Raw genomic sequence first — 14529 nt, 5'->3', positions numbered from 1 at the left:
AACCTTTGATCCCATTCACCTTGAGTGCTATATCTAGCCATCTTTTGAATACATTCAATACTTTGTCATCAACTACTTCCTGTGGTAATGAATTCCATAGGCTCATCTTCTTTGGTGGAGAAATGTCTCCTTATGTCCGTCCTAAATAGTCCACCCAAATCCACGGACTGTGAACCCTGGCTGTGGACACACCCACCATTGGGAGCATCCTCCCTGCATCTACCCTGTCTAGTTCAGTTAGAATTTTATTAAATCTCTATGAGATCCCCCCTCTCTCGCCTGAACTCTAGCGAAAACTATCCAAACTGAGTCAATCTCTCTTCATAGGTCAGTCCCGCCATCCCTGGAATCAGCCTGGTAAACCTTCGCTGTACTCCCTTGAGAGCAAGAGCATCCTTCCTCACAAAAGGAGACTGTAAATGCACACATATGAACCATCCTGTGTGTGAAAAAATTACCCTTCAAGTCCCTTTAAATCTTTCTCCTCCCAGCTTAAAAATATGCCCCTAAGTCTTAAACTCTCCTATCCCAGGGAATAGACCTTTATATTCAACTTATCTAAGCCCCTCATGATTTTATAAATCTCTATAAGGTCACCTCTCAACCTCCTACAATGCAGGGAAAATAATCCCAGCCTATTCAGCCTCTCCCTGTCACTAAAATGCTCCAGTTACAGCAACATCCTTGTGAATCTTTTTGAACCCTCTCCAATTTAATAATATCCATCTCATAGCAGGGTAACCAGAACTGCACACAATATTGTAAAAGTAGTCTCACCAATGTCCTGTACGATTGCAACATGATGTCCAAACTCCCGTACTCAGTGATCCAAGCTCTAAGAGCAAGGGTGCTAAATGCCTTCTTAACCATTCACCTGAGGCATAACTTTCAAGGAGCTATGTACCTGAACCCCTAGGTCTCTCTGTTCGACAACACAACCCAGGGCCCAGGGTCCTACCATTAACTGAATAAGTCTTGCCTTTGTTCGTTTTATCAAAATGTAACACCTTTTATCTATCCAAATTAAATTTCGTCTGCCACTCCTCAGTTCATTGGTCGAATTTCTCTTTGTTATCTTAGATAGCCTTCTTCATTGTCCACTATGCCACCAATCCAGTTCTGAGGAAGGGTCATCGGATCCGAAATGTTAACTTTGATCTGTCTCCATAGATGATGCCAGACCTGCTGAGCTTTTCCAGAAATCTATTTTTGAGCCACCAATTTTGGTGTCATCTGTCATCTTATTAAGGTCCTAACTTCTCATCCAAATCATTTATATAAACGAAGGGGAAGAATTGCAGATTGGAGAGTTATACTAACAGGCAACAGAGTGCTTCTTGAGTATATAATACTAATTTCTGTTTGTTCCACAGGAAAAGCTTCCCTTCCCAGCATGCTACAATCTCCGCTTTCGCTGCAGTCTACATCTCGGTGAGTGCCTCACCTCCATTGGGCTTACGCTGAACAATCTGCCAATGGGAATGTGGAAACTTTGCTATACAATTCTAACATTTACTTTCACCCTAATTCCTACAGAATTAATTACTTTCACTTTACATAAGAACTTGCATGTCTCAGACCTCTCTAAGCTCTTATAGTCTCATCATCCTCTCTCACTTTAACAGAATTTCTCTGTTGCCAGACATTCTCACAATATTTCATCTGACCACTCCCAATCCATGCTGTAAAGTTTCAGATCTCAAGGATTCCCTCAGCACAGAAGTATTGGCCAACTCCTTAAATAGTCCCAAAGTTTTCAGCTCAGAGGTGTGTCAGCACTGTCCAAGCAATAACATAGCCCCAGGGTGGAGTGATCAGATTAGTGAAGTGTCCGTGAATGTGCAGACTAGGTGGATTAAAAACTGGTGGCATAGTGCCTCAGTGGTTAGTACTGCTACCTAACCAAGGACATGGGTTCAGTTCCAGCCTCAAACAACTGTCTGTGTGGAGCTTGCTTATTCTCCCTGTGTATTTGTTTTGCCTGGTTTCCTCCCACTGTCCAAGGATGTACCGGTTATGGTGGATTGGCCATGCTAAATTGACCATAGTGTCCAGAGGTATGCAGGCTAGGTGGGTTAGCCATAGGAAATGCAGGGTTACAAGGATAGGTTATGGGTGTCAGTTCCTCTTCAGAGGGTCAGTGTGGACTCAGTAGGCCAAATGACCTGCTTCCACATTGTGGAGATTCTGTGATTATTTCATAATTGGCTTTCATCAACTGTCATTCCCTGTGCTATTTGGCCAGACTCTGGAATACTGCACCTTTAGAAAGGACAGATTAGTGTCAGAACAGGGTACAGCCAGGGTTCACCAGAGTGAAACCAACACAACAATAATTTTATATTTATTTAGTGTCGATAACATGACAAAATGTCTGAAAGCACTTTGCAGAAGCATTATAAAGTAAAATTCAAGCCCATTGCATGAGGCGATATAAAGGCAGGTGGTAAACATTTGCTCAAGTGGTTGGATTTTAAGAGACTTTTTTAAAGAGGAAAGTAAAGTAGGAAGAAGGAGGGTATTCCAGACTTTGCCACCAATGATAGAGTGATTTTAAAATAGGGATGTGCAAGAGACTAACATCAGATAAGTACAGATAATTTGCATGTTGTAGGTGGATTACAGAGATAGGAAGGACAAAATTACACAGGGGTTTGAAAAGAAGGTATGCATTTTAAGACCAGAACACTGCTGACCAGGAGTTAATGTAAGTCAATATCAGGCAATCAGTGATTCAGACCAGGTGTGTGTAAAAATGCAGACAGCAGAGATTTGAATGACTGGGAGAAAGTGTGGACTGCAGATGCTGGAGATCAGAGGCAAAGAGTGTGGTGCTGGAAAAATACAGTCAGTCAGGCAGCATCCGAGGAGCAGAAGAGTCGATGTTTCAAGCATAAGCTCTTCATCAGGAATTCCTGTTGAAGAGCTTTTGCTTGAAACATCGATTCCCCTGCTCCTCGGATGCTGCCTGACTGGAAAGTAACCAAGTGGTGATAGGAATTAGTAAGTGTAAAGGTAAAGGTGTGAATGAAGATTTCAGTCTGCAGTTAGATCAAGCATATATGAAAAAGATAATGTTACACAGTGAAAATAGGTGCTCTTACTGATAGCATGGATATATGGTTGGTTGATTGGTCACTTTGTGGCAGGATCAAACATAACACCCAGGTGACAAATAGGCTGATTTATTATCAGACTGTTATAGGAAGGCCTAAGGTTAGAGTTAACAGCTAGTGAACATAATTTGGATTGGGAACGCAAGGTAGCAGCTTTGTAATTCCCATTATTGCTTGAGAAGATCTCTTCTCATCCATTGCAGCAAGTCGAATCACCAATCTGATAATTTAACAACAGTGGAGGAATCAAGAGAAAGGGTGGTGAGAGAGAGAGCTTAATTATACATGTGAAAATTACACTGTGCATTTGGGCAATATCTCCAAGACCTAGCATGGAGATGGGAAGTAGGAAGGTTTCCAGGATCTTGGTTTAGGAGCCCAGAAGGAAAAGCCAGTGAAACTAGTAAATGAGAGATACTGGTCAAACTCATCTTACCTGTTTTAAAGTGAAGGGCCATTATGACCAGTATGTCAGTTAAGAAACATTTAAACGTGTCCATGGATGGGATAGGTATGGAGGGATATGGACCAAACTCAGTCAAATACGACCAGTTTAATTGTGAAATTGGGCAGCATAGGGAAGTTGGGCTGAAGGGCTTGTTTCCATGCTGTGGACTTCTACTTCCAAGTATTTTTTACTGTTTTTTCCCCCCTGTTTAGTAGTAATAGAGCCAATTGTGAGTGAAATTCTGACTGCGATTCGTTTGAAATGGAATCGATTAAGCACAGTCTCACTGAACTGGGCATTGCTGGAGGTGTGTCAGAAGAAGATGGATTTAAGCTTAGCTTTGTCACAGCTTAGTGTAGGAAACAGGCCCTTCAGCCCAACAAGTCCACATTGACCCTCTAAAGAGTAACCCACTCAGATCCATTTCCCTCTGACTAAAGCACCTAACACTGAGCAATTTAGCATGGCCAATTCACCTGACCTGCACATCTTTGGACTGTGAGAGGAAACCCATGGAGACATGTGGAAAATGTGCAAACTCCACACAGGCAGCCACCTGGGGCTGGAATCGAACCTGGGTCCCTGGCACTGTGAGGTGCTACCACTGAACCACCGTGCCACCCCAGCCACCATTCATTCTTGTACCTTGGGCTTGGGAGGTTAAGTTGGGAGTGTCTACATTTGGCTCGTATTCTTAAGGGACTTAATGGTTGAGGGTCAATCTGATCAAAGTACTTGCAACATGAAAAGGATTTTTTTGTGTCGATTTGGAGAAATTTTCTGTGAGGGCAGAAGCAAGAAGAACAGGTCATATTCTTAATATTATTGCTCAGCTAAATAGGAAGACAGTAAGGAAGCACATTTTTCACACAGAAACATGTTAGGAATGAGAAATTCCCTTTACTAAAAATGAGTAGCTGAGGCATTTGGGGCTTTCAAGATTGGATCGATAGATGTCAGACAAACTGAGAGATCAAGGGATTTGAAGCTCAGGCATGCAAATGGAATTGAGATACAGATCAACCACGACTTGACTAAAAGATGGAACATGTCAACAAAGGACTGAACAAAATCTTTCCCATTTTCTTTTTCAGATGTACTTTAACTCAACGATATCCGACTGCACCAAGCTCCTGAAGCCAATGCTGGTGTTTGCCTTTGCAATTGCTGCAGGTATTTGTGGCCTGACACAGATTACACAATACAGGAGCCACCCCATCGATGTATATGTGGGCTTTATCTTTGGGGCAGGAATTGCTGCGTACCTGGTGAGTGATTAAGTGATGGGCCAAGCCTATCACACATTCATGTAAATACTGTATTGTGCCAATAATGAGGAGAAAAATATACCTGGGGATTGTGAATGTCTGCAAGACATCTCTCACTCTGTCAGTAATGGGCCCCTGCCAAAGTTACAGTGGGACATCAGTCGGTCCTCTGAGCATGTTCATCCCTCTGTAATTTCAGTGGAAAAACTAAAGAACATCTAAGCTAAGGAAAATATTAGCATTTATACAGCCCTTTTCAAGATCTCTGGACCTGCAGCATGGTGACTCAGTGGTTAGCACTGCTGCCTCACCGCACCAGGGACCCAGGTTCGATTCTAGCCTCGGGTGATTGTATGGAGTTTGCACATTCTCCCTGTGTCTGTGTGGGTTTCCTCCTGGTGCTTCAGTTTCCTCCCACTGTCCAAAGATGAGTGGTTTGGGTGAATTGGCCAAGGGAAATACATACAAGATTATGATGATATGGTCAAAACTGGGTTGGGATGCCTTTTGGAGAGGTGGTATAGACTCAATGGGCTGAATGGCCTCATTCCCTACCATGGGGATTCTATATTGTGATAGAGTACCAAAGAATACCAGGATACCAAAGCAGCCTCTTTGCTCTCTTTCAAATCCTGGCATTAGAGCTTTCAGGTTCATTGGAGAGGCCAGATTTGTTCTTGATTTATAGCTCATTCAAAAAGTGGCATTTCATGGAAATGTCAGCCTAGATCATGTGCTGAAGTCTCTGGAGTGAGACTTGAACACATTATCTTCAGGCTGAGAAGGAGACCACTACTTGTTGAGAACTCGAAGGAACTGCAGATGCTGGATGGCAGAAACAACAACAGAAATTGCTGGAAAAGCTCAGCAGGTCTGGCAGAATCTGTGAAGAGAAATTGGAGTTAAAGGTTCAGGTCCAGTGACCCATCCTCAGAACTGATGGCAGCTAGGAAAAGGTTGTTTTCCATTGAGAAATGGCTGATATCAAACAAAGCAAAAGGCAGTAACCCCAATCAGGAGAAGCCCCATTTGTAAGACCTGCCCAACGAAGCTGAAAAGTAAACTTTGAATTGAACTGCTGGAAGTGCAGCCAGCTCCAGCTCCTCACAGACCGCGTTAGGGAACTGGAGCTGGAGTTGGATGAACTGATGATTATTCGAGAGGCTGAGAGGATGATAGCTAGAAGCTACAGGGACATAGTTACGCCAGAGAACAGAGGTAGCTGGGTAACAGTTAGACGTGGGAAGGGGAGGAAGCAGGCAGTACAGGGATCCCCTGTGGTCTTTCCCCTCAACAATAAGTGTACCGCTTTGGATACTGTTTGGGGGGGTGATGGCCTAGCAGGGGTAAGCTGCAGTGACCGGATCTCTGGCACGAGGACCGGCTCTGAGGCCCAGAAGGGAAAGGGGGAGAGGAGGAGAGCGCTAGTTATAGGAGACTCTATAGTTAGAGGGACAGACAGGCGGTTCTGTGGACATGGGTGAGACTCTTGGATGGTTTGTTGCCTCCCGGGTGCCAGGGTCCGAGACGTCTCGGACTGTGTCTTCAGAATCCTTAAGGGGGAGGGTGTGCAGCGAGAAGTCGTGGTGCACATTGGCACCAACGACATAGGTAGGAAGAGGGGTGGGGAGGTCATTCAGGAGCTCAGGGAGTTAGGCTAGAAGCTAAAAGCTAGGACGGACAGAATCATCATCTCTGTGTTGTTGCCGGTGCCACGTGAGTGAGACAAGAAATAGGGAGAGAGTGCAGTTGAACACGTGGCTGCAAGGATGTTGTAGCAGAGAGGGCTTCAGATATTTGGACAATTGGACTGCATCCTGGGGAAGGTGGGACCTGTACAAGCAGGATGGGTTGCACCTGAACCAGAAGGGCACCAATATCCTGGGAGGTAGGTTTGCTAGCACTCTTTGGGGGGGTTTAAACTAATTTGGCAGGGGGATGGGATCCGGACTTGTCGTCCAGCAAGTAGGTTAGCTGTTTTTCAGGATGTCCAAGAATGTAGGCAGGCTGTGGGGAAGGTAGCATTGACAATGAATACTTGCAGACACACAAGGAGTATCAGAAATAAGGTGGGTGACTTAAGCCGTGGTTCGGTTCTTGGGACTACGATGTTGTGGCCATCACGAAAACGTGGATAGAAGAGGGACAGGAATGGTTGTTGGAGGTTCCTGGTTACAGATGTTTCAGTAAGATTAGGGAGGGTGGTTAAAAAAAGGAGGGGGGGATGGTGGCGTAGCTAATTAGAAATGGTATAATGCTACAGAAAGGCAGTTCGAGGGGGATCTTCCTTTGGAGGTAGTATGGGCTGAAGTCAGAAATAGGAAAGGAGCAGTCACCTTGTTGGGTGTTTATTATAGGCCCCCCAATAGCAGCAGAGATGTGGAGAAACAGATTGGGAAACAGACTTTGGAAAGGTGCAGAAGCCACAGGGTAGTAGTCTTGGGCGATTTCAACTTCCCAAATATTGATTGGAAGCTCTTTAGATCAAGTAGATTGGACGGGTCGGTGTTTGTGCAATGTGTCCAGGAAGCTTTTCTAACTCAGTATGTAGGTCCGACCAGAGGGGAGGCCATATTGGATTTGGTACTTGGTAACAAACCAAGATAAGTGATGGGCTTATTAGTGGGTGAGCATTTTGGTGATGGTGACCACAATTCTGTGATTTTCACCTTGGTTATGAAGAGAGATAGGTGCGTGCAACAGGGTAGGTTTTACAATTGGGGGAAGGTTAAATACGATGCTGCATGACAGGATCTGAGGAGCACAAATTGGGAGCATAGGCTGTCAGGGAAGGATGTCATTGAAATGTGGAACTTTTTCAAGGAACAGATACGACGTGTCCTTGATATGTATGTACCTGTCAGGCAGGAAAGAGATGGTCGTGTGAGGGAACCTTAGTTGACGAGGGAGGTTGAATGTCTTGTAAAGAGGAAGAAGGAGGCTGACAAAAGTGGGAGACTGTATTGAGTCGGAAGAGATAGGAGACGTCTGGAATGAGTACTTTTCTTCAGTATTTACAAATGAGAGGGACAATATTGTTGAAGAGGAGAGTATGAAACGGACTGGTAAGCTAGAGGAGATACTTGTTAGGAAGGAAGATGTATTGGGCATTTTGAAAAACCTGAGGATAGACAAGTCCCCTGGGCCTGACGGGATATATCCTAGGATTATGCGGGAAGCAAGAGAGGAAATTGAAGAACCGTTGGCAATGATCTTTTCGTCTTCACTGTCAATGGGGGTGGTGCCAGGGGACTGGAGAGTGGCGAATGTTGTGCCCCGTTCAAAAAAGGGAATAGGGATAATCCCGGGAATTACAGGCCAGTTAGTCTTACTTCTGTGGTAGGCAAAGTAATGGAAAGGGTACTGAGGGATAGGATTTATGAGTATCTGGAAAGACACTGCTTGATTAGGGACAGCCAGCACGGATTTGTGAGGGGTAGGTCGTGCCTTACAAGTCTTTTTGAATTCTTTGAGGAGGTGACCAAGCATGTGGATGAGGGTAGAGCAGTGGATGTAGTGTACATGGATTTTAGTGAGGCATTTGATAAGGTTCCCCATGGTAGGCTTATGTGGAAAGTCAGGAGGCATGGGATAGTGGGAAATTTGGTCAGTTGGATAGAGAACTGGCCAACCGATTGAAGTCAGAGAGTGGTGGTAGATGGTAAATATTCAGCCTGGAGCCCAGTTACAAGTGGAGTTCCTCAGGGATCAGTTCTGGGTCCTCTGCTGCTTGTAATTTTTATTAATGACTTGGATGAGGGAGTCGAAGGGTGTGTCAGTAAATATGCAGACGATACGAAGATTGGTGGAGTTGTGGATAGTGAGGAGGGCTGTTGTCAGCTGCAAAGGGACTTAGATATGAAGCAGAACTGGGCTGAGGAGTGGCAGATGGAATTCAACCCTGTCAAGTGTGAGGTTGTCCATTTTGGAAGGACAAATAAGAATGCGGAATACAGGGTTAACGTTAGGGTTCTTATTAAGGTGGAGATGCAGAGGGATCTTGGGGTCTATGTTCATAGCTCTTTGAAAGTTGCCACTCAGGTGGATAGAACTTGTAAGAAGGCCTATGATGTATGATGAAGGGCTTTTGCCTGAAACGTCGATTTCGCTGCTCGTCGGATGCTGCCTGAACTGCTGTGCTCTTCCAGCACCACTGATCCAGAATCTGGTTTCCAGCATCTGCAGTCATTGTTTTTACCTCTATGGCGTATTAGCGTTCATTAGCAGAGGGATTGAATTCAAGTGTCGTGAGGTGATGTTGCAGCTGTATAGGACCTTGGTAAGGCCACATTTGGAGTACTGTGTGCAGTTCTGGTCGCCTCATTTTAGGAAAGATGTGGAAGCTTTGGAGAGGGTGCAGAGGAGATTTACCAGGATGTTGCCTGGAATGGAGAATAGGTCATATGAGGATAGGTTGAGAGTGCGAGGCCTTTTCTCATTGGAACGGCGAAGGATGAGGGGTGATTTAATAGAGGTTTATAAGATGATCAGGGGAATAGATAGACAGTCAGAGACTTTTTCCCCAGGTACAACAGAGTGTTACAAGGGGACATAAATTTAAGGTGAAGGGTGGAAGGTATAGGGGGGATGTCAGGGGTAGATTCTTTATCCAGAGAGTGGTGGGGGGAACGGAATGCGTTGCTGGTGGGAGTGACAGAGTCAGAATCATTGGTGACCTTTAAGCGGCAATTGGATAGGTACATGGATGGGTGCTTAAGCTAGGACAAATTTTCGGCACAACATCGTGGGCCGAAGGGCCTGTTCTGTGCTGTATTGTTCTATGTTCTATGGTTACCATCAGAATGCCATTAATGATAGCGTGCATAGTTAGTGATAATGGTCCATGGAGTTGCCTCAGGGGCCAATCAATATCGAGACTATGTGTCACTATTTACAGGCCAATTGCAATTGATCTTTTTTGTCCAATTTATAGCTATGTCCTTATTGAGCTAATGTTGTGTATTTTGATTAAGCGTAACCCACCTTCAGGCTGTTTGGCTGATTGTTCATTATCAAGGCATTTTCCAACTCTGTAAAATCAATACAAAACATCAAAATGTGGACACTGTCTCCCCTACAACCAACGATTCTGACTAATTGGGCATCAAGAGATATTAACGGAAATGTATCTGATCATCAAAGTACGTATATTCCAAATCTCGGCTTCACTCCTTCACAATCAAATTATCACAATCAGACTTAATATCCTTCCAGTTTTCCCTGCAAGTGATGTATCTTTTCTGTTGTGCATCAGTTATGAAAAGACACATTTTAACAATATTTATGTCCCACCACATCGAGTCATAGAGAAGTACAGCACGCCCTTTGGTCCAACTTGTCCTTGCTGACCAGATATCCTAACCTAATCTAGTCCCATTTGCCAGCACATGGCCCCCATTCCTCTGAACCCTTCCTATTCAGATACATATCCAGATGCCTTTTAAATGTTGTAATTGTACCAGCCACCATTACTTCCTCTGGAAGCTCATTTCATACACACACCACCCTCTGCATGAAAATGTTTCCCGTTAGGTCCTTTTTTATACTGTTAGGAAATATAGTCATTATATTAGAGGTGAAATTGTTCTTATTTTAGCTAACCAGGGATAGGACTGTGCTCTTTCAGGACATGTTTAGCAAAGTCAATTAAAGAGTAAGGCTTTCTCTTCTCTGTCTCAACACCTTCACTTCATTCCCACCCTCAGAATAGCACTTGCAAATTGTGCCAGTCTGTTATTATTTTCGAATTTCCCATTTGAGCTGCCCTGTAGTTTTAATGAACAAGACCAATGAGTCACTGATGCAGTCGCTGGGTTGCAAATAGAATCCCTACAGCAGGGAAGCAGGCCATTCAGCTCATTGAGTCCAAAGAGCATCCCACCCAGACTTCCCATGGCTAACCTATCTAGCCTGCACATTCCTGAACACGATGGCAGTTTAGCATGGCCAATCTACCTAACCTTTGGACTGTGGGAGGAAGCCCACGTAGACACAGGAAAACATGCAAACTCCATACAGACAGTCACCCGAGGTCGGAATCGAACCTGGGTGGCTGGTGCTATGAGGCATCAGTGCTAACCATTGAGCCACCGTGCCACCCCCATGCGTTCAATTCTTAAGTCAATTCACAAATCAATTTATCTACATGTTGGAACACAGTTAAGGTTGAGGTAGAGAGATTCTTGATCAGTCAGGAATCGAGGGTTACGGGGAAACTGTGGAAAAGTGGCAGTGAGGGATGTCGAATCAGCTATGCTGTTGTGGGATGCCAGAGCAGGTCTGGGAGACCAGGCAGCCTATATTCCTGTTCATATTTCTTCAGGTCTCACAGAAAGTTTCAAGGGGTCATCCACACCTACAATCTTTTACAGAAGAACAGTGAGCAGGAGTAGGCCATTTAGCCATTCGAGCCTGCTCCATCATTTCATGTGATCATGCCTGATCTCACCACAGCCTCAACTCCACTTTCCTGCCCACTTCACACAATCATTCAGTCCATTGCTAATTAAAAATCTATTTCCTTCTTTAAGGGTGGGAATTCCAGATTTCCCAGAGAAGAACGCTCTGATTTCATTCCCAAACTGTGTAATTTCAGCTGGAAAATCAAGGAGCCCTTTTATTCTGGATTCCCTCCATTAGAGAAAATTATTTCTCTGTATGTACCCTATTAAACCATTTTCTCACTGTCAGAATCACCAGTGTTACAGTGCAGAAGGAGGCCATTCGGTCCATCGTGCCTATACCAGTTCCTTAAATGAGTGTCATTGCTTAGTGCCGATCCTCTGATTTTTCCCCAGCCCCTTGCATGCTACTTTTATCCAAATAATCATCCAATGGTCTCTAGAATGTCTCAATTAAGCAAAAATCTTTAAGGTAGGGACAGCACAGTGGCTTAGTGGTCAGCGCGCTGCCTCACAGCACTAGAGACCCCAGGTTTGATTCCACCCTTAAGTGACTGTCTGTGTGGAGTTTGCACGTTCTCCCAGTGTCTGTGTGGGTTTCCTCCTGGTGCTCTGGTTTCACCCCACAATCTAAAGTCATGCAAGTTAGTTGTGTTGGCTGTGGTAAGTTGACCAGAGTGACTAGGGATGTGCAGGCTTGGTGGATTAGCTATGTGAAAAGCAGGGTTATGGGTATAAGGTAGGGGAATGCTTCTGGGTGGGATGTTTTTCAGAGGGTCAGTGCGATCTCGATCAGCCAAATGGCCTGCTCCCACACTTTAATAATTCAATGAAATAATGGCTTTGTCTCTTGAACCACAGTCAGTGCAGAAGCCAAGTTTTGCAACAGTTTGTTGTGTATTTATACCTTTTTAAGGTGATTGGGATAAGCACCTCACAACTTCCATCAATAAGAAAAGGTATGGTTTCACATCCCCCATACAAGCATTGCCTAATTTCAAAGTTGCAAACACTGTCAGTCACAAGTTGAATAATGCTGGCCCCTTATTTTTTCCTGTATATATATTTTCACAGGGGCTTCATGCTGTGGGGAACTTCAAGGCCTCAGATGATGCCACCCCAGTGAAAGCTTCTCCCAAGAGTGGCCTTAGGCCCCTGGCTCATCTCCGCCATGACTCGGTTTACCAGCAGAATAAGTCCCTGAGCACGGACGAGCTGAATCCACAGCCCAGGCTCGAAGGATTAGAGCAGCACCTGGCACAGCGGGAGAAGAACTCCTTGAACAGCCTGAAACGGGCCAGTGTTGACGTGGAGCTGCTGGCGCCTCGCAGCCCAATGGGCAAGGAAAACATGGTGACCTTCAGCAACACGCTGCCACGAGTAAACACACCGAACCTGGATGAGGCCGCCCGCCGACACATGACCATTCATGTCTCCATGGACGCCTCCCGCTCCAAGCAGCTCATCTCGCAGTGGAGGCAGAGGCCAGTGGATGGCCTGGCCTTGGACCACGACCCTAACATCAGCCAGTCACAGCCACAAATGAGGGCTGCTCTGGAGCTGAGGGCCGGAGGCTTTGAACAGGATGAAGTGGCTCCATCCTCCCTCTACCCCACGGTGCAGTCCAGGGCCACTGAGAGAGGTGGGGCACGGGTCCTGATCCAGTCCAGAGCAGGCACCTCGCAACTGGTCCACATTCCTGAGGAAAGCCAGGCGAGTGTCAGCACCTCTCCAAAAGGTAACTCAGCTCGGGCCAAGTGGATGCTGCTGGCGGAGAAGGGAGGGATTCCACGGGCCCAGCCCCAGGCCCAAGCCCAGCCCCAACCCCGCATCATGCAGGTTATCGCCATGTCCAAGCAGCAGAGCACAGTGACGGTAACACCGAGACACTCGGAGACCTCCAGCAGCTCAGAGTCTTCGCAGTACAAGTCACCCTCAGACCGGGACTCATCCAGCATCGTGACGGTGGATGCCCACGGCTCACACCCAGTTGTGCATGTCTCCTCAGCCAATGGTGCCGCAGGGCCCTGGGAGTGGAAGTCGCCACAGGCTGGTGAGGCCTATGAGCTGAACGACCTCAACAGGGACTACCGGAGCTACCGACCTGCCAAGAGCGGGGGCAGCGCTGGAGGAGTGTCACCCGGATCCTCGGCCAGTGACCTGGAACATGAAGACACTCGCTTCTGCAGCGTTGCTACGATCAACGTGGCAGCAGCCGAGAGGAGCGAGACCAACTCGGAGAGCCTGACCATCGGCTCCAGCCGGGACTCGACTTTAAGGAGGAAACCCAATCCAGCTTTCCTAGCTGAACGGGAAACCAGCATGGACAGCGACCAGGAGGCTTACTACAAGAAGCTTCAAGCCAACAGGAGATTTAAAGACTGACCTGGATCCTCCTAGAGGGGCATTCCGTTCCTGAAACAGTCCGGATACCAACTCCCGACAGTGCTTAGCTGCTGAGAATTGGTTATCCCTTATCCCCACATTGAACAAGATGGGTGCAATAAAACAGTCTTTGCAAGGAGATCTCTTTCTTTTTCCCTCCATTTGCAATACAATTCTGTTCTTCAAAACTGATTTCATTTGCAGTTTGAAGCCTTTCCTTGACTCAGAACAGCTGGGAATACAGATCCAGATTGAAACTTCCAAGGCCCTACATATGATGTTTTTCAGATTTTTTTTTAAAAAAAGGTTGTATTTACTTGCACCTTTCCTCAAGAGGTCCCACAGCACTTTGAAGCGAAGTGATTGCTTCAGAGACAAAGGTGAATGGGCCATTTCAATTTGCATGTTATTTGTGTTGTTATCTATTCCAGACTTTTGGAATTGTAGTCTTGTATTTAAGTTTGTGGTTTGAAATTGGTTAATGGTTAAAGAAGCAAGAAGTGAGATTAGTGTCTTGTGTGGTTGACCCTAATAGTGTAAACTGTTGCTTGTTACTGTTTAATATGTTGGTCAGCATCCTGAGCCAGGAATTGTACTTTATAGAAGACATGGACATAAGCAGTGCCAAATGGTACCAACCCTTTGTGTTGGGTTGTACCTGCAGATATTTTCATTGTATACAAGATAGCTGGGTGTTATGATCTTTTCATTGATGTGATTAATGATTGTAAGCAGGCAAGCTCAGTGATCTCGCATGACCTGCTCGGAAAAAGCAGCAACTGCATGGTGCTAAGAAAGAAATGAACAAGAGTAAAATACTGTAAATGCTGGAAATCTGAAATAGGAAGTCAATTGCTGGAGAAACTCAGCAGGTCTGACAGCATCTGTGGCAAGACAAACAGAGTTAGCCT

General features: G+C 45.5%; 1 protein-coding gene across 1 annotated transcript in view; it reads left to right on the top strand.

Moving 5' to 3' along the window:
* Positions 1 to 13618, top strand: part of LOC132829010 (phospholipid phosphatase-related protein type 3-like) — a 76739-nt gene extending 63121 nt beyond the window's left edge. The window contains exons 5-7 of the mRNA XM_060846274.1: positions 1374 to 1431; positions 4659 to 4832; positions 12308 to 13618. Of these exons, the coding sequence (XP_060702257.1) occupies positions 1374 to 1431; positions 4659 to 4832; positions 12308 to 13618 (1543 nt within the window). The remainder of the gene's footprint in view (positions 1 to 1373; positions 1432 to 4658; positions 4833 to 12307) is intronic.
* The last annotated feature ends 911 nt before the right edge of the window (positions 13619 to 14529 follow it).

The sequence above is a fragment of the Hemiscyllium ocellatum genome, chromosome 28 (assembly GCF_020745735.1).
Source record: "Hemiscyllium ocellatum isolate sHemOce1 chromosome 28, sHemOce1.pat.X.cur, whole genome shotgun sequence".
Classification (NCBI taxonomy): domain Eukaryota; kingdom Metazoa; phylum Chordata; class Chondrichthyes; order Orectolobiformes; family Hemiscylliidae; genus Hemiscyllium; species Hemiscyllium ocellatum.
Note: the sequence above shows the minus strand (reverse complement) of the source record. Positions and strands in the feature narration are given on the sequence as shown.